A 20,537-nucleotide genomic window follows, 5' to 3' on the forward strand; every position below is an offset into this window, starting at 1 on the left:
AAAGCGGGAAGATTTGAGTAAAAATATAGGTTTGGGTAAAAAAATAAGGTTCATTTAGAAAATGGACCGACACTCGAGTAAGTCTTTTTCGATTTTAGCCCGGCCTAGCCCGATTATGCAAAAAAATTTACTGTTTTTTTTAAAAGATTTCTTGTTTTTTTCACTATTATATTACTATTATATTATTGTTATTATTTAAATATTATATATTTATTGTTAATTTTATTATTATTTTAAAGAGATCTACTTACTAAATTATATGTATGGCTGAATCCAACCCCTCTAAAAATTCGTGACAAACTCAATAAATACATTGTTAGCGGTTGCGTATCACTAATAACACAATTGCAATATTTAAACCCGCAACCCGACCCGCCCGAGAACAAGTCTTTAATTGATTTTCCATCTTCTCCGTTGTTTTAAACCCTAAACCCCTTAATATCTTAGATTCTCTTTTCACTGTTAGAAGCCGTAAATGCAAAAGCAAAGATGTCGAACTCGAAAACCGCACAGGACGTAGAGCTACTGAAATCTGATATAGCCTCATTTGCTTCCTCTCTTGGCTTCTCCGCCGATTCTTCTCTCCCTTATTCCGGCTTCAACGATGTCGATTTTAGGAAAGCTGGTCCCCTTAAACCTCCAAAGCCCCCCAAAACCCCCAACACCCCAAAACAAAACTCACAACTTGAGAAGAAACGTAGCAATACCCAGACCCCCAAAACTAATAAAAACACGAAAAACAACCAAAGACCAAAGCCCAAGCCTCCCGCTTTGTCACTTGATGACAGCAATAAGAGTAATAGGTTTTCTAGAGATCCTGATAAGTTTAAGAATTTGCCAGCTTTGCCATTGGTGAAAGCGAGTGCTTTAAGTGCATGGTACGAGGATGAGTCGGAGCTGGAGAAGAAATTGTTTGGAGAGGAGGGGAAGGGGAAAAAGGCTGTAAATGTTAGAAATGTGGAGGAATTGGAGAGATTGGTGGAGAAGAAGATGGAACTTGGGGAAAGATTGATGTGGCTGTACGCGAAAGATTACGAATTATCGAAAGGGAAGTCTGGGGATATGAAGATGGTGTTGGCTAGTCAGAGGTCAGGGACGGCTGCTGATAAAGTTTCTGCTTTTTCATTTGTGGTTGCGGATAATCCTGTTGCTAATTTGAAGTCGCTTGATGGGCTATTGGGTATGATTGTTTTCCCTTTTTTTCCTGTTGTTATTAAGTTTTTTAGTAGTTGGGAAACTATTGATTGTTGACTTTATGGTTATAATGCGTATAATTTATGTTTGTAGCCATTTCCGAATTTATGCTTATATAATGAAGTTTTGGTTGCGTTTGCTTGCAAAATGAGGAATGTTCTTAGGCTTTTGCTTGCTGTTGAAAGCTAAATATTGTACTACTTTTTGCACGAGCCTTTTTTTATGCCTATGTTTGCTAATTCAGTTTTTCATTGAATTTGATTTGTGGCAATGGGTTTAGTTTTACATGTTGAATGTTGCAAGTTCAGAAATCTTTTCATTAGTTTGAGTAATGTACAATTTGCAAAATGTGTTGCTCTGCATAAATATTATTACACGCATTTGAATCAATGGACCCTGGATATTTCCCCTATTTGCTGAAATGCTATTGTTCAAATGGACTTCTTTGCTGTTGCAGGGTTAGTAACATCAAAAGTAGGAAAACGATATGCATTTACTGGATTTGAAGCTTTGAAAGAACTTTTTATTTCAAAGTGAGTATTCTCTATACCCTCCCTGCCCATGCATGCCTAATCCTCTTTCTTTCTCCTTGAGTTTCTTTTCAATCATACATCCATGTAGTTCATGTGCTTTAGGATAGAGTGAATATTGTCAGTAAGGAGGTATAAGACCTTTTATGTGCTAAGTTGTCCCCAAGATAAGTGACCTCCTTCTGTGGTAGCTATTCTTTAATAGGCTTCCAAGATAATGACATTACAGACATGAATCATGGGTCATGCACTTGTGGAAGATGTCTAGATTTTAGGTCACTGTAGATTTGATGGTTCTTGTAAATTTTATGTACTTCTCCAATTTACTCATTACTCACTTAAATCATTTCAGGTTATTGCCTGATCGAAAGCTGAAAACACTTATACAGCGTCCTGTTAATGAGCTTCCAGAGACAAAAGATGGCTATTCCCTTCTACTTTTCTGGTATTGGGAGGACTGCTTGAAGCAGAGGTATTTAAACTTTTTTTTAAATACCTTGTCGCAGTTGTATGGTCCTTGAAACTCAGAATTCAATAAATTAATTTAGGCATATGCATGGTTTATGATTCCTATCAGTAGGCTCCCAGTAACTTGACTGGCCATGCAAGCATTAGTTGATTAAGGTTTATTTTTGTCTGTGCACAGCTTGCCTGCACTTGTTAATAACCGAAGATTTGAGAAAAAACTTACCGCTCTTTCAGTCCAGATTGGTTAAAACTAACTCAAACCCCCAAAATTTGCTCAGCCCGTTCTAAATTGAAACGTAATCTAATGCAATTTGACCATAATTAAGTTAACAACTTAAATTGTACCATGAATCCTAGTTAACCTGTCAAAATGATCCAAAATGAACTATCCAAAGTCTACCTCAAAATTATTAACTAATTTTATTTTCCAACTCAACAAATTGTACTAATGACTGGGACAAACATAATAACTAGAGTGTGAAACCAAAAAGACCTGACCTGAAATGGTCTGAACTCAAGATAATCCAAAGGTAAAGCAACTCAAATTTTCTTCATACAACCTGAAGTGACTTGATCTGCTTGATTGACACCTCTACTTTAGTCAAATAAATTCATCTCTTACACATTTGAACAACTTTTTTAGGTATGAACGTTTTGTCGTTGCACTCGAAGAGGCATCAAGAGATATGTTACCGGCTCTGAAAGACAAGGCACTAAAGGTTAGTCTTATCTGCTAAATCTATGCATTACTTGTGATCATAAGTAGATCTCTCTTTTTGTGGATGATTGACTAAATGAGTTTTCCTGTGTAACATGTGCAATCCTCGAAGCTTTTTGACCTTTTGTTGATTGCTTTTGTTGGAATTCCTATTTTACATGGTAGTTTAAGTTGACCGGATGCATTTGAACTTCGTTGAATTGAAAATAGATCATAGATCAGTCTAGAGCATCTTGATCTGAGTTTTGCATGGTCAAGGTTTTGCTTTAGGGAATGAAATCCAGTATCCTAATATGAGTAGTTGGAAATGTTTATTCTCTTTGCATTCTTGTTTCCATCAGGTTATAATACAAATGTCTCAACCTTTTTTTATTTGCAGACCATGTATGTACTGCTAAAGAGCAAACCAGAGCAAGAACGCAAGCTTCTATCTTCACTAGTAAACAAAGTAAGTTGATATTAAATTACTTGAACACTAAAACTTTCCTTTATTGAAGCATATACAGTGTACCAGCATTTGAAGCTGTAATAATTTTGTTTCATCATGTTTTGGTTATCTATAGCTTGGAGATCCTCAAAATAAGGGTGCATCAAATGCTGACTATTATTTATCAAACCTCCTATCTGATCACCCTAATATGAAGGTATAAGCTCTGTTAACTTTGTGTTTAGTCATCTGTACTGTATTTCATTGTTTCATTATCCATACCAAGTTATAGGTGAGAGTTTTGCTTTGAAGTGGGAGATATTTCAAAACTAGCTAACTTTTATCTTATCATTGGTATTGTGGCCTATGAGAGCAATTGCCTTGCCTCTTGTCTAGAGAATTAATGGTAGATGTAACTGTACGGCCAAAATTTTTGAACTTGTTGAAATGAAAACACTGGAATTATCTATTGTGTTATTTCCTGTATAGGGAACTGAAGAAAATTTTAAGATATTCTTGCACATGTTAGTGTTGCATATAGCATTATACTTATGCTAAGAGCTTTTCTGTTTTGGCAGGCTGTGGTTATTGATGAAGTGGATACTTTTCTTTTTCGGCCTCATTTAGGACTACGTGCCAAGTACCATGCTGTATGTCCATCTAGTTCTTGCTAATAAGATATTATAAATATTGTACTATACATTCTTTTCTACCTGTGTAGCATCATATTTACTTATTCAGTATATTGAATCAAGAAATATTGCTAATTAGTGAATGGGTTTTCATGTTACTTCAAGTCATCCATTGAGGGAGAACATATCATCTCTTTTTTAAACCATAGTAGGTTCTTCAGAAAGTTCTTTTTAAAGCAAGTATTTTGTATTTTTAAACAATTATTGAGCATATTTCTTAGAGCAATATATTTTGCTTTGACTTGACTTGATATAAATGCTCTATTGCTGGCATTTTTTGGAATTGCTTGTGATAATTAGAGCTTGATGTCTGTATCAGATGAATTGCTTGTCACTATTCTGAACTCCATTAGTCAAAGTTATGATGCAATTCATTTTCTGATTGGACTTAGCTGGGAACTTGCTAATATGTCCTTTGTCATGTACAGGTCAATTTTTTGAGCCAAATTCGTTTGAGCCACAAAGGAGATGGGCCAAGGGTAGCCAAACGTTTGATAGAAGTATACTTTGCACTTTTTAAGGTATTTGTGGGTTTCTATTTAATTACAGGATTTTGTTTGTATGGCTGCATTTCCTGTTTCTTACTCAATGTAACTAATTACTTGGATATAATTTTAATATTTTTCCCTAGACGTGTGTTTGTAGTCCAGTTGGTGATTTTGTGAAAATAATAGATTTTATATTTCACAATTGCAGGTACTGATTTCTGAGGCAGAAAAAGGTCAACCAGTGGATGACAAAAGCAACAAAGCAGTAAAAAGCACACATAAGTCTAAGGAGAACAAAAGAAAAGGTAGCAGGGAATCACATGTTGAATTGGATTCAAGGCTTCTGTCTGCTCTTCTTATGGTCAGTATTGTCTGTGTGGAAGTTACTGTTCATGATTTGAAAAAGATTTGCAACTTTATCCAACTTCCTTGATTTCTCCTGTTGCATATCTACAGGGAGTTAATAGGGCATTTCCTTATGTTTCAAGCAATGAAGCTGATGACATAGTTGATATAGAAACACCAATTCTCTTCCAACTGGTAGGCAGAATATGACATTTATTATTATTATTCAGCTAGAACATGTGGATAGATGTTTTGTTGCTTCTTGTTGAAGTGATTTATCATAATCTTGATCTTGGATGTCAACATGGACCATTTTCAGGTTCATTCCAAGAACTTTAATGTTGGAGTTCAAGCGCTAATGCTTCTTGATAAAATCTCATCGAAGAATCAGGTTGTCAGTGACCGATTTTACCGGGCTTTATACTCAAAACTCTTACTTCCTGCTGCTATGAATTCATCCAAGGCAAGTGAAGTTGAGATTTGGTTAAATTTTGTTTCAATGCAATATGTTTGTGGTCTAATGCTTATTGGATTTTATGGCTGTAGAGAAGACATGTTTCTATATATAAGAATTTTGGAAATAGATGTTTCAGCAAAAGCATTTTGTAATTGTGTGGAACATGATTGTAAAGTTTGTTTTTGATTGTTACTCGTTGAAACAGAATCACTATTTACTGAGTACTATATTAGTGTACAGATGCTTTTGTGGATTCTATTAGTTGAAAAAAGGAATTCTTAAATTTACATGGCATATCTTTTCAGGCGGAAATGTTTATTGGACTTCTTCTGAGAGCCATGAAAACCGATGTCAATTTGAAACGCGTGTCTGCCTTTTCAAAACGTATATTGCAGGTAAGGAATGCATTGCATTCTCTCTTTGCTTACTCCTTTGGTTAGTTGATGCTTTGAAGGAATACATATAATGCCGACACTTAGAAGTACTTTTCATTTCATAACCAACATTTTTTAGTGCATGAGTGAATGTTGTATGGGAATTCATGCTAGTATAATTATTATCTTTCTAGCCTTCTTGGCTACAATTGTCATAAATGATTTTCGTAATTTTCAGATATATTCCTGAATTGCCTGTGGTATTTGCTGGTTGACAAGAAGTGGGACAGGATATTGATAGCTATGGAACAAGACAGATCTTATTTTTGCTTAGCAGTTTTAATCTTTGTTCAGTTTCTTGTGAGGTTATTTTTTGAGTTTGTATAGCATTTATTCTGTGAATGAACTAGATGTTGTTTGATTTCTAGAGATTTAAGTAGACATCTATCTACAACTTTTAACAATTTGAATTTCTGCTGGTTCTACTAATGAACCAGGTGTTGTCTGATTTCTATAGCTTTTAGCGTCTCTACTATCTTTGAAATTAACAATTTGAGCATCTCCTAGGTTGCACTTCAACAACCACCCCAATATGCTTGTGGCTGCCTTTTTCTTATATCAGAAGTTCTCAAAGCAAGGCCTCAATTATGGTAAGGCTGGTTTCATTTAGATGGCCTTGCACCGTATTTTGTTATGTTTAGAAGTTTTTTTCTCTTCTGACAAGATTGCTTTTTCTGGTCAGGAATATGATGCTCCAGAATGAGTCAGTTGATGAAGATCTGGAACATTTTGAAGATATTGTAGAGGAAACTGCCTCTGAATCTAGCTTGCCATCAAAGAAAGAAGAAAATAATGCTGATATCTGTGTTGGTGAAGCTGCCAACTCTGATAGTTATTCTTCAGAAGATGAAGGTGTTTTGCCATCCTCTTATTCTGATGATGACATTTCTGAAGATGAGAAAGAGTTGTTTAGAGAGACTCCAAAGGATCAACATCACAAGGAGCCCAAAATAATATCCAATCAAAATGCATTAACATCTCCAAAATCCACTGTCAAGCCTTTCTTGCCCGGAGGATATGATCCCAGGCACAGGGAACCTTCTTATAGGTATCTTTTCTGTCATCTTTTTCCAGCTTGTGGTGTTTCATACTGTTACACTGCTTAAATCCTAGTATGCATGACTGACCAAGTGATCTTTGTATAAATTGGCATCATTATCATTCTGATTATTAAGAAAGTAAGAGTTTTCTGTGAATCAAGGGAGAAACCGCAGAACACTTAACATGGTTTATTGGCTTTTTTTATTAATTTTCATTATATAAATTGCACTGAGATTTTATCATTGATTTTCTTCTTTATCTTGTTGGGTTTTGGATGATGATTTTGTGGGACTGCGTGTGTATGACTGTCTCAACAGCAATGCGGATCGTGCAAGCTGGTGGGAGCTGATGGTACTTTCAACACATGTTCACCCTTCAGTTGCCACCATGGCTGCAACCCTTCTGTCCGGGGTCAATATTGTTTACAATGGAAACCCATTGAATGACCTATCACTTACTGCTTTTCTGGACAAGTTCATGGAAAAGAAACCTAAAGCAAGCTCATGGCATGGTGGATCCCAAATTGAGCCTGCTAAAAAGGTTAGCTTTATCTTCTCAAAGTCGTTTTGCTTTGATTTTGAGGTTTCAATCACTTTTGAGGAACTTTCTAGTTTGTGTGCCAGGCTATTGATTGATTGAAGTAGCTCTATGGTGGAAGTACCCTGCTGTGAATAATTTGAAAATTTTGCTGACATATTTTTCTGTTTTCTCAGCTTGATATGAACAACTATTTGATTGGACAAGAGATTCTGTCATTAGCTGAAACAGATGTTCCCCCAGAAGATCTTGTCTTCCACAAGTTTTATATGAACAAAATGAATTCCTCGAAGAAACCAAAGAAGAAGAAGAAGAAGAAAGCTGCAGAGGGAGAAGCTGCTGAAGAATTGTTTGATGTCGGTGGCAATGTTGTGGATGATGATTATGTGGATGGTGGTGATGACAGTGATAACGAAGAGATTGAGAATATATTGGATTCGGCCAATCCTTCTCTTGATGCAGACGGGGACTATGATTATGATGATCTAGACAATGTTGCCAATGAAGATGATGATGACTTGATAGGTGATGCCAGTGATGCAGAGATGGACATACCCTCTGATGATACTGATGGAGAGGGTTTTGATGTTGATGCTGGCACTGATAGTATCAATGATGATGGTGACGATGCTATTGCTATTGGAGATGCAGATGATCTTAGTGATGGTGAGGATGAGTTTCATCAAAGAAAAAGGAAAAGAAAATCTGGTAAAAAGACTTCAGCTTCTCCCTTTGCAAGTCTTGAAGATTACGAGCATTTGCTAAACGACGATAGCCCAACCGAGAAAGATTCCATAAAAACGAAAAAGTCCAAACCTCGTAAAAAGCAGTTATCTAAGTGATTCCTGCCTTACCTGGTTTATTCAGAATCTCATGGTATTGCATTCTGAACGTTTGTTTAATTATGTGCCGGAAGATCGGTCCCTTGGAACCCATGCCTTTCATCAATAATGGATGAGGCATGCCTCACTCCAAATGAATGGATGAACAATTTTCTCACCTCCTTTTAGCATCAGGAGTGAATCTAAAACTCATAAATGATTCCAGAAGCAAGACACCAAGGGAATTGAGGGTAGGAATTGACCGAGTAAGAAAATTTGTTCATTGTCTTTTACATGCTATAATCTAAATGTTGTTTTATACATAATCATATTTTTATGGAAATCTTGTGGCAATTGGTAGGTTTTGTGATTGACAATTGAAATTTTCTTAAAACAGAACAAAATGGACAACTGCTTCATTGAATAAACTCTTTGGAGTTCACTTCACTCATTACATGCACGCATGCATGTATACAATGCGTATATTTTTGTATGCACCACCCCTTGATTCTGTTTCCAATCTACCTATGTGTGTTACTTTTAGCTGCTCATTGACATGATTCATATTTAACCATAAATATGCAGTTTTACCAATTAATACCTCTACAAACTAATTACAATATTAATACGTATTTAGCATCCTATTCTTTTTATACATGTGATTCTCCCTTGCTATAAGAGTAAAAAAAAATCCATGTTCTTTAATCATTATCTTCAAACAATCATATGTTTTGTTTAATTTGTCATTAATAGCTGCTGAAATATTTTATGATTAGTAGTACAAAATGGAGCTAAACAATTATTAGTAGTTGATACCAGGTCGGCACATGACATAAATCTACAACAAGATGTCCAAATGTTACTTCTAAACCACATGATCCAAATTTTGAGATATTGTTTCATGTTCACTTGCAGATTTCCTAGCCACCCTACTGCCTGCCTATGCACCATAGCCCTAGCCTTTATAAAACAATAGTTCAATCATTTGATAACCCTTTATTTATCAACACCTCTTTGACTTATTTAGCATGTGAGGGATTAAGTTGAAATTAAGCTTTAATTCACTCAATTTTTTTAAAAAGTTGGATTTCCTCGAGATTGGGTTCTAGTTATGATACTAACAACAGTTGGCTAGGGCCTTTTTTGTACTAATTTATTATATATCCCCTATGTTTAAGTGTATATTTATAATAATGAAACTTAAATGTTTAGCTGTAAAACTTGGTGATTATTCTTGTTCTGATTGTAATGTATTCTTACATCAATTAAACTAAACATGTTTAAATGGCGGTAGGTAAATCATTAATCATGTATTATCTAACAAATATACACGTTTTAATTTATTCACTCAAAAACATACCACTGGACCACTGGCAGGCAGTTGGTTCCTCTCTAGCCTTAGCAATGCTACCATCGAAGGGACCACTCAAACTCACTCACTTCACTCCAAAACCAACTAGAGTCATTATTATTGTTTTTTAAATTTATGTGTTTATTGGTCATTACACTAACTTTCAATATTCATATAAATTAAAAGTTAAAATATGCTGGAGGCTCTTTCAATTTACAAAATTTCAGAATTTATTCTTGTATTTTTATTCTCAAGAACTTAATCCCTTTACTTTGAGGTTTTCAAAACATTGTTTACAATCACATTTTCTTTTTTTTTTATTTACATAGCTATGAAGTGAGTATTTTTTTTATCAAAATACTACAACAAATTTAATAAATAAAATTAATAGTGTTAACAGTTAGACCTGAATTATAAAATCTAAAAAGCAGAAGGATTAAATTCTTGACAATAAAAGCACAAGGACCAAATCTCAAATTTTCAAAAAATTTCATGGACTCATGATATATTTTAACCTCAATTAAACTAAAAGAGCTAATTTGTCAAAAAAGAATAAAAATTCAGAATTACATTATTATTTCTATAATTTAATGACTTTTTTTCCTTTTTGTCCACCAAAAGTTATTTGCTAAACCTAAACAATTAATGATTAGATTTGTAAGAGTACAAAGGTTTAATCCCAATTCCAAAACATTAAAACCTTAAACAATGGTCAAGATAAAGAGTTTTCGATACCCAAAATCATCTCTAAATGAGGGTTCAACTTTTGATTCTCTTATATTTGAAATCGAGTCGGATAATACCTCTAAATGAAAAATAAATTCTCTTTAACTTTATTTTTTTCGTCCATAAAATTTAAACTTAAAATCTTATTTAAAGAAAATTGAGTTCTTTCTATAATTTAACCGGACAAACATCGGTAAAATTATAATTATTATTTCTCTAATTTAATGGGTTTTTTTTTCTGATCTACCAAAAATTCTGTGCTAAACCTAAACAATTGATTCTATGAATAACAAGACTTGTAAGACTAAAAGTCAAAATAAAAACCCTTAAACAATTATAAAAAAAAAAAAGGTTAAAAGCTTAAGATAAAAGTTTCCCTTACCCAGTATCATTAATGGATGGGGTTGACAACTTTTTATTATATGGAGCGCTCCATAAAATTTGGCATAATATCATGCACCACCATAATTTAAAATTCATATAACCCTAAATTATTTTTTTTTGTCATATCTATTTTTTTTGAGACAATATTTAAATTTAAGTATAATTTCTTTTCAACCAATAAATAAGAGTTAGAAGTGAAACTAGGGTTGGCAAGGGCCTAGCCCCCTAAAATGGAAAATTTTTCATTTAGACCTTTTGATATTTTTATAATTTTAAATTAATAAAGATAAAATTACACTTTGGCCCCCTAAAAATGACAATTTTAATTTGATACTTTAAAAATTATAAAAATATAGACTATTAAAATGGTAAAATTATATTTTTACTATCGTAAAAATTTACAATTTAGTTTCTGCCCCCCTAAAAATATTTTTTTTGCTTCGCTCTTATCTTCAACACACTCAAACGTACATATTCTTATATTGATAATAATACTTATACCAATCGAGTTAAGACTCAATCAACTTAAACTATTAATATATATATATAAAAAAAGGTAGTTTGGTAACGCACATTATAAAATGCTTAAAAAGACGAACATTTGAACAAATTGTAACGCATATTGGGGGAGAAATGAGATACCCACCAGCTCAAAATACTTTGTTTTTATACTACAAAATTTTGAAACAAAAAATAAAAAAAATGGGGGTATTTTAGTGTTTGGAAATGGTGACTGCTTACCAACCAACAGCTAGATTTTGTTGCTTTTAATCATGTACATGGACAAGAACAATGAAACCACCATTTTGCCCTACTCTCTCATTTCTTTCTTACATTATTGCCCTTTCATTCTTATTTTAAGTATGTTGTTTGGTGATCATTTTTCACCATCATGAGAAATTTTTTGGAGTCTTTTTCAAGATATGTAAAAACAGTAAATTTGCTATAAAGATCCACATTAAGGTTTTATGATTCTAGTGTGGAAGATGTGTGATTTAAGTTAATACCAAGTATTAATTAAAGTTAATAATAACATGGAAAAAGTTGACCTTATACATCTCAACTTGCTAATTTTCTAATTTTTTTGGGTGAATTATAATAACAGGTTAAAACTTGAACAACCAACGCGACTAGCACGATTTAAACCCAGACCACATTTGGGGCGGTGAACATCCTTGACCAAAATTTGAGCTAATCATTCCTACTATAAAATATTTGATTTAGTAAAGCATAAATTTTATAAAACCTATCTAAATATATAATTTTTATTGTAAAAAGAATTAGAAATTATAAGTACATATTTAAAACACATTATACCATGTGTGACTCGAATATGAAATTTCAAAATTCTAAATACCCATTAATTCAACTTTGACAAAACCGATAAAAAGATAATCATTTTATTTATTTATTTATTTATTTCATCACCTTTTCCACCTACCTTCATCATAATATGTGTGTCGATTTCAATTTTTCCGTATAAAAATTCTACTATATCTATCAATTAATATCATCTTAAATATTAATATAAGTTTGCTATAAAAAATCACATTAAAATGGAATAAATATAAAGAAAAGGTAGTTCTTATATAAATAAAAATATATAAACTAAAAAAAAAAAAAAAGAGTCCCCACCAAATGGTCAAACAGGGGGCAACTGGTTTTTTCATTTTTTACAAAACCAAATGTCATTTCTTAGCTGTAATGGTATTATATCAAACAGTGGGCCTTAAGCACTAGCAATGGCCTCCCCCTTCTGTTCTTTTATATACCGACTTTCCTTCACTTTTCTCTGCAAATTCACTCAAAACAACAATCCCCCTTTTCTCTTCCTCTTCAAAACCCAGTTAAGAGAACATAGGTTATATATATGGCGAAAGTTGGGAAGCTAACGAAGCTCAAGTCTGCAATAAAAAGATGGCCGTCTTTAACGAAACTCACCCGTACAAGCAGCGCCATAGCGTCCGCTTCAGATTCTGAGGATCAGAAGAGAAGTATTCCGACGGGTCTTCACGCAGTTTACGTCGGGAAGTCACGGCGGAGATACCTGGTACGGTCGGAGATCATCTGTCATCCTTTGTTTCAAGAGTTGATCGATAGGTCCGGTAATGAAAGTGAAGTCATTGTGTCTTGTGAGGTTGTTTTGTTTGAACACTTGCTTTGGATGCTTGAGAACGATGGGGCGCAATTGGGTTCCATGGAAGAGTTGGTCGAGTTCTACACTTGCTGACAAAAGGAAAATGGTGATGACGAAACCAGTGCTGAATTTGTAAAAACAGGGAAATAATGGAAATCAATTTTTAGTGTAGGATGATATAATTTTAGTGTTTTGATGTTCCATTGGGGACGATGAGGATTAACCCATAATTTGATTTTCAATCATGATCGATGTTGCTTAGCAAACAACTTTTATAGGAAATTTGTTGTTCTGTTCTGTGTTCTTTTTAAATGTTCTGTAAGAACTGTTACAACCAAAACTGGTTGAGACTCGAAAAATGGAAATTAAATTTGGTTGTTTTTCAATCTTTTTTCTTAATTACAGACATTGATATTATCACGTTTATTTGTTTACATAAAATAATTATTTAATTATAATTTTAAAAACTTGTAGTATAAAACTTTCTGGAATTCATAACAAGAATAATATACAAAATTTTCAAATTATAATTATTTATTGTTTTATCTAAAATAAAAGAAAATATATAAAAATAATGATATCTAATAATTCAAATCAAAATCCTTTTATTTATAGGCAAGTGAAATGAAGCCTAATTCTCAAATCTTTGAAGAAAAATGAAAATATATATATTTTTAAAATTGATAGTAAAGTTTTTTATTTTTTATTTTTGGCCCCTTTTTATTAAGAGTCAATTTAGCCTTACTTTTTAATAAAAATACTTTTGAGAAAAAAATATTACTAAATAAAATACTTTTAAAATTTTTAAAAATACTTTTAGAATAAAAATACTTTTAAAAATACTTTTAGAATAAAAATACTTTGCAAAAATATTTTTTCGACCAAAAGTAAAAGCAGCAAATTTTAATTTTTACTTAAAAATACTTTTTCGACAAATTATTACGTAACGAGTAATATGAAATATTAAAGTTTAAAATTTTAAAATTCAAATTAATTTAATTTTTTTCCTAATACAACATTGTAAAAGATCCAAAGTGTTGAAACAAAGAAGGTAGGGGAAGATGCAAGACGACAAGGGCTTTGGCTTTACTTTAAAATAGTAAAATTGCCTTTAAGATCCCTTATAAATTATGAAACTATAAATTAATATAATGATAAATTACTTTTTAAACCTCTCAAAATTATAATTTAATTGTGATAACTTAAAAGAATTTCAGCCTTTTGCCCTAAAAGAAGGGCCTAAGATTACAGTGATCTCACACAGAAATTAAAATAAAAATAAAAATAAACACAAAGCCATTTTTTTTATATCCATTATCAGCTATCAGCAATGATTAATGTCACGGATTTTTTTAAGAGATAAATAACTAACCATGAAATATACTGTATTTTCATAAATGAGAGATTAAATCTCAACCACATGATTAAGGGATGAATTATATAGATAATCACTCAACAATAAAAAATATTTTATATTTAGACACTTAAAATAAAAAGTTTACAAATTAAGCACCCATATTACATAATTTATCCATTTCAGTCCAACCCATTAAAATCACAAAGTCAACCTCACATGGCAGTTAAAAGAAATGAAATAATATCAAATTTAGCCCTTAACTTTTATATATTATATCGATTTAGTCATAATTTTTAAAAATTAATCTCAAATTTTATAAATGTTCTCAATTTGATCCTAATTCTAAGACATTCAAAAAAAAATTATATAAAAAATATAAATATTTTCATAAAAAAAACAATAAATGTAAAATGAGTATTGGAACTTTAAAACAAGTTATAAAACTTCAGCTGTAGCTACTGATCGGTTGTATGTTTGTCAACCAAACAGCAACTCTATGTATCGGATAGAAGAAGCTCCGACGAGTGTGGAAAGAGCGGCAGAACAGGACCGATGGTGGTTGAATTGGAATGACTGAATGCTTGAGTTTCTGAAATCGGAGGATTTATGCCTTACAACTGAAAGGAGGAAGGGAGGGTTTCCATTTCTTTATTTTGCTGATGAACATGAGGAGGGGAGTTGGTCTTTTCTCTCTGTTTTTAAATGTTTGTTTGATAGTGATTTTATTGCCCGAGATGTAGTTATGACTCGTGGCAGCTTAAACGTTTTTATTGGTTGTTGTGGCGGTGTAATTTCAACTCCCCTCTAATACAATTAATGGAATCCCTTGTTTCTCTTACGATTACAAAACCCCGGAATAATATCGACGCTCTGGTCTGGTTTGGTCTGTGGACGATGGGGGGTGGGGCGACGGAGAGGGACTGGGGACGGGGGATTTTTATTTTATTTAATATTAATTTTATTATTACATTTTTAAATATTTATTTTAGAGTAAAATATTACAATAGTCACATTTATTTACCTCAAATTACATTTTAGTCACTTACATTAATGTATTGTAATATTTTAGTTATTGAGCCGTTAATTATCGTTAACAGTGTAACGGTGAGATAACGTGACACGTTAAATCATCATTTCAAACAAAAATTTTAAGTTAAATTATATAATTAGTCTCCATATTTTTTGTTTTAAGCAATTTAATTTTTTTATTTAATTTTTTTTAATTTTTTTCATTCTCCTTTACTTCTCTTTTTTTTCCTCTTTTCTCTGTTTTTTTAATATAATTTTTATATTTTCTACTTGTTAAAATTAATTTCTATATTATATTTTTAATTTTTTTCAACCATTTAAAATTTTCTTATTCTTTTTCTTCTTCCACTAGCATAAAACTCAGTTGAGTTGAACGGTAGAAAATGTGTCTGTCACTTTATCGAGATAGTTTTATCCCGTAGGCGATAACAAATACGCATGAGGGTAGGGTAGGTGTATAGGGCGATAACAAATACACATGAGGGTAGCATGAAGCTGGACTGATCCTGATGCTAGCAGGTGTAGGTGCACAGTCTTTTTCACCGCACTTGGTCAAATACCAGTGTGAAAAACTAGGCAGTGATAGATGATGATGTTGACGGTGAGGAAGAGTGTTTCCATCTACTTCAGTTTTGGTCCCCTATTCTTTTGTCATAACTCCCTACAAAATTTAACAAAAATCTCGTCTATATTTCTGAATCATGTCAACATCTCATCAACACCACAGTTTTTCATTCTTTTTATAAACAACATTTCAGAAATGGGTTAATATTTTGTATATTATTCCTTCATAAATTAGCAAATCATATCAGGTGGAAGCATAAAATTCGAAACATTAAAATAAACGACAAAGTGTTTAGAGGGAAGCTTAAGATTAAAATTACATGACAAATTAGGATGACCAAACGAGAGCGTTGGTATAATAATGGTTTCCTTCTTTGGAAACATGCAAGAGGCAAGTATTTCAAAATCAACCAATTAAAATTATTTAGCTTAATTAAGAAAAAATTCGGTTGGTTGGCATGTAAACACTATGTTGTTGCAAATTAATAAGGGATATTTCATGAGTTAGGTACAACACCAATCGCAATTAATCCAAGTGGGGGCAAGAGAGAGATTAAAACATAGAAATATTGAATATGGATATTAAAAGAATTAGGTTAAGCTGTCAGAAATAGACAAAGTTTTAACTAATATAAAACATGTTGACGTAAGCTTTTTAAGGTGCAAATGATTGAGTAGTTGGAGATGCTTTTTACACGTCCCAAAAGGGAATGACTTCCACTCACCTTTTATCCATTGTGTTTACCCATCTGGATCTTGGATCTCCGCAAGATGGAACCCGTTCGAGTATGGGTCTTGCGAGTGGTGGCTTTAGTTGTTTATCAGCAGCGGAATCATTTTCCGACGTCGATTCCAATAGCACCATGGTTATTAAATGCCATCCAAAGGTGTATTTGCCTTTTCGGTCAACTTCCAGCCTTCCCAAGCGATCTTCTCCGACGATACCGGCTATGATGTTTAGATGCTAGGTTTAGTAGTTGTGGTTGGGCGCCCAATATAAACCTTTAGGTTATTGTGTTGTATTTTTTGGCTTTGTGTGTGTGTTTCTTCCTTTAATGAAAGCAGATGATTATTAAACAAAAGAACTCTTCGGGCACATAAGTAAACCGGTTTCTCCTTTTGAAACTTGTGACTGAAATTTGCTTGTAAGTTCATGAAACTTTTTTTCCCCTTTTCGCATAACATTCACTTATTGTGAACGCCCCTTTAATGCAATAGTTGAAGCTCTTTTGTTGACACCCTAAAGTTTAAGGTCCAAACTTTATTATTATATTATTTATAAAATAAATCCAAGCTTAACATTTTGGACGCGTTTGGTTTGTCGAATTTTAGACTACGTTCCATAATAGGATTATAGAAATGTAAGATTACAGGCAAAATGATATATTATCTTACTGGTTCATTTGGCGAGGACGTAATATTCAAATACTTGGTTAACAAAAATGTAAGATACCTAAAATAATATTTTACTCAATTGTCATTATTATAAAATTTGTCTTTTTAACAAGTTTAATTCTTTCAATATTTTTTTACTCCCAATTTCCATAAAATTATGATAAATTATTACGATTTTCACTTTTTATTATAATTTATATATTAAGAAGTAATGAACTATAATGAGATTACACTCTATACTAAGGTATATTGACATTATTTCCGTAATGTACATTACAGGATAACTGGAATATTGACAATCCAAACACCCTAATCATATTCCGAAATGTAATATTACGGGCCATAATAGGTTCATATATAGTCATTGATTAACTAAATAAGTCCATAGTCATTGATTTTTATTCATTATAGGTTCTGATCATATTTATTTTTTTTGATACAATACTTAAAACTATCTATGGCTCGTTCTCAACTTGTAAATAGGAGTATAATGCGCTTTAGCACATCGAACTCATGTTCTCCTACATTAACAATAATACTCATACCAATCGAGCTAAAACTCAATAAACTATGTTGCACTAATTTTAAATAATATATCTTTTATACTATTAAAATATTATTAATTAATAAGTGATGTTCAAATTTTAAAACCGAGTTTTATTTTAACATCTCGATTCAACTAAGATTACCTTAAAACAGATACACATGTAATTATAAAAAATAAATTATTGATAAATTGATATTCTTTTTCTTTATATTATTTCTTTTATATCATATGTATATATAGCCACTAACAAGACAGCGCTATACTTAATCCCAAAAAAAGGAACAGCACTATAATTGGAGAGCGCCCGCCTATTAATGAATCGGTGTGCGCTTACTATGGGCTGCCTTATCGTCGCAATGGTGTTAGGTCTTCCGAGGTAAATAATTACCCATCAAATCATTTTTGTTTTCTAAAGAGACGTCATCATAAACATTCGTCCAAAAAATATTTCAACCATTGTAGTAGTGTTCTTTATTTCTCGTTTTGGTCCAAAAATTCAGTAATATTATGATAATGTTTAAAAAATTGTTTAATAATTTAATTTGACTGTAATTTTTTGTAATTATATAATGGTATATTTGAGCAATCATCGTAATTTGTTGGTCTTATTGAATTTGGTATAATTAAAGCACCTCAATTACACTTTTTAATTCTTAGATGAAAGTAAGAATTGAAATAAATACACTTAACTTTAATTTTTAAATATTATTTTTATACAAATTTAAGTTATATTTTTTTATATTATAAACATTAACATGTATAAGTATTTGGGCTGGTTATAATAAAGATTTATTATATTATAAAATAATTTTTGTGTTATAACAAAAAAATTATATTATTTAAATTCTATTTTTTTTAAAGTTATGGTCAAAAAGTTTATTATAAAAAATAATTTATATATTATAAAAGTGTTATGATATATTTATTTATAAAAAGTTATAGTTAAAAAATATGGACATAATTAAAATTTGTACCATCAAATATGACATAAAAAAATTTACAATGAAATTATATTTTGCCTGACAAATATGTTGAGAATATAATTATTACCTTAATAATTATAATTTCATTCAATTACTATGGTTAAAACAAAACCTAATAAATAATTAAACCTTTAAATTGATAAGTTTAAAGCTTTTAAGCTTAGTTGGAGAAAAACACATGGATTTCATAAACAATTTTGTGTTAATGGTGGAGGCTTTGTTCCTACACATACTTTGATTTCTGTATCTGTAGCACCCTTAACCCTTATCCGTCGCCGGTACAGGGATACGGAGCATTACATGACTTTACAGATTAAATACAAATATTTCATAACATTTAGTAAACATATCAGAAACCAGTCATAAAACACTCATATTGTCACTTGTATGAGCCCTCGAGGCCCAAAATACGTGTTAGAATTAAATCGGGACTAAACTGGAACCTCAAAGAAATTTTCACAAAATTTAAAAAAAATTCTTAGGAGTAGGGGACATGCGCCCGTGTGGCCAGCCGTGTGGCTCACATGGCCAAGAGACACGCCCGTGTCATAGGCCGTGTGGGCATTTGATGTGAGGCACACAACCATGTCTATACCCATGTAACTCTCTGACTTGGGTCACACGGCCAAACTTTAACTAACAGTACTTGTTTATTTCTCAATTTCTTAACCTCTCGAGCTAAAACCTTCACTGGTTCTTCCGAATACATCATATCCGATTGTAGTTCAATCTCACTGTGAGGAATCACATGTGAAGGATCAGATCTGTACCGTCTTAGCTTTGATACATGGAACACATTATGAATCTTCTCAAGTTCCAGAGGCAAAGCTAATTTATAAGCCACAGGGCCGATTCTTTCAATAGCTTCATACGGTCCAATAAATCGTGGACTTAGTTTTCTCTTTCTACCAAATCGCAATACTTTCTTCCATGGTGATATTTTTAAGAATACTCGATCACCCACATTAAATTCTATATCTCTTCTTTTTAAATCTGCATATGATTTTTGATGGTCAGAAGCAGCTTTCAAAGGATGATTTGAACTTTTTCTCCAGTTTTTCGGATTAAATCGACTCCCACTAGCTTGGATTCATTTAGTTCAAACCAATACAATGAAGTCTTACATTTCCTTCCGTAAAAAGCTTCAAACGGTGCCGTTTTGGTACTGGATTGATATCTATTACTATATGCAAATTCAGCCAAAGGTAAATACTTTTCCGAATTGCCTCCAAACTCGAGTATACAGCATCTTAACACATCTTCCAGAATCTGAATCACTCTTTCTGATTGCTCGTCAGTCTGAGAATGAAACGCTATACTGAAATTTAATTTTGTACCCATAGCCTCTTGAAATTTTTTCATTCATCAGCATATAATTCTGTTCTAATTCATTTCACAATTTATGCCCTTCAATTTTCGAAATTACACTTTTACCCCAAATTTTACAATTTTTACATTTTGATCCTTACTCAATTAACCCCTCAATTGATCTAATTTTTTTCAATTAACACCTTGTCCAACTATTTTAGACCACTACATATCCTTTCATATTCAAAACCGCAACACCAAACCCTAATTCCAAACTTTCTCACAATTAAGTCCCTAAAATCAATTTCTACCAATATTACTTAATAAAATCGTCATATAATAAAATTAAAACTTTAATTCCATGTTTATTCATCATAAAATTCCAGAACTTATTCATAGTAACTTACAAAATCACCCATGGAATCAAAAACTAATGAATTCAATAGTTGGACCTAGTTGTAAAAGTCACAGAACATGAAAATTTCAAAGAAAAAGCAAGAATTAAACTCACATGGTATAAAAATATGAAAAACCAGCTTTCCTTCAGTCCTCCTATGGCGTTTTTGCTGATAAATTATGAAGATATCTCTAGATTTTTCACTTT

The 20,537-nt window shown here is 32.1% G+C and overlaps 2 protein-coding genes across 2 annotated transcripts; both read left to right on the forward strand.

Moving 5' to 3' along the window:
- The first annotated feature begins 388 nt into the window (after positions 1 to 388).
- LOC107913845 (uncharacterized protein C4F10.09c) lies at positions 389 to 8,599 on the forward strand. The gene is made up of 16 exons (XM_016842495.2): positions 389 to 1,180; positions 1,652 to 1,727; positions 2,077 to 2,196; positions 2,836 to 2,911; positions 3,290 to 3,358; positions 3,474 to 3,554; positions 3,916 to 3,987; positions 4,458 to 4,550; positions 4,726 to 4,878; positions 4,974 to 5,057; positions 5,182 to 5,325; positions 5,625 to 5,714; positions 6,261 to 6,343; positions 6,436 to 6,801; positions 7,112 to 7,334; positions 7,508 to 8,599. Exons 1-16 carry the CDS (start codon positions 490 to 492, stop codon positions 8,171 to 8,173), a joined length of 3,087 nt encoding a protein of 1,028 aa, XP_016697984.2. The 5' UTR covers positions 389 to 489; the 3' UTR covers positions 8,174 to 8,599.
- Positions 8,600 to 12,319: 3,720 nt separating this feature from the next.
- On the forward strand, positions 12,320 to 13,136 carry LOC107914620 (auxin-responsive protein SAUR78). Its single transcript, XM_016843576.2, has one exon. The coding sequence runs from the start codon at positions 12,484 to 12,486 to the stop codon at positions 12,841 to 12,843; it is 360 nt and encodes a 119-aa protein (XP_016699065.1). The 5' UTR covers positions 12,320 to 12,483; the 3' UTR covers positions 12,844 to 13,136.
- The last annotated feature ends 7,401 nt before the right edge of the window (positions 13,137 to 20,537 follow it).

Source organism: Gossypium hirsutum, chromosome D10, assembly GCF_007990345.1.
Source record: "Gossypium hirsutum isolate 1008001.06 chromosome D10, Gossypium_hirsutum_v2.1, whole genome shotgun sequence".
NCBI classification, from domain to species: domain Eukaryota; kingdom Viridiplantae; phylum Streptophyta; class Magnoliopsida; order Malvales; family Malvaceae; genus Gossypium; species Gossypium hirsutum.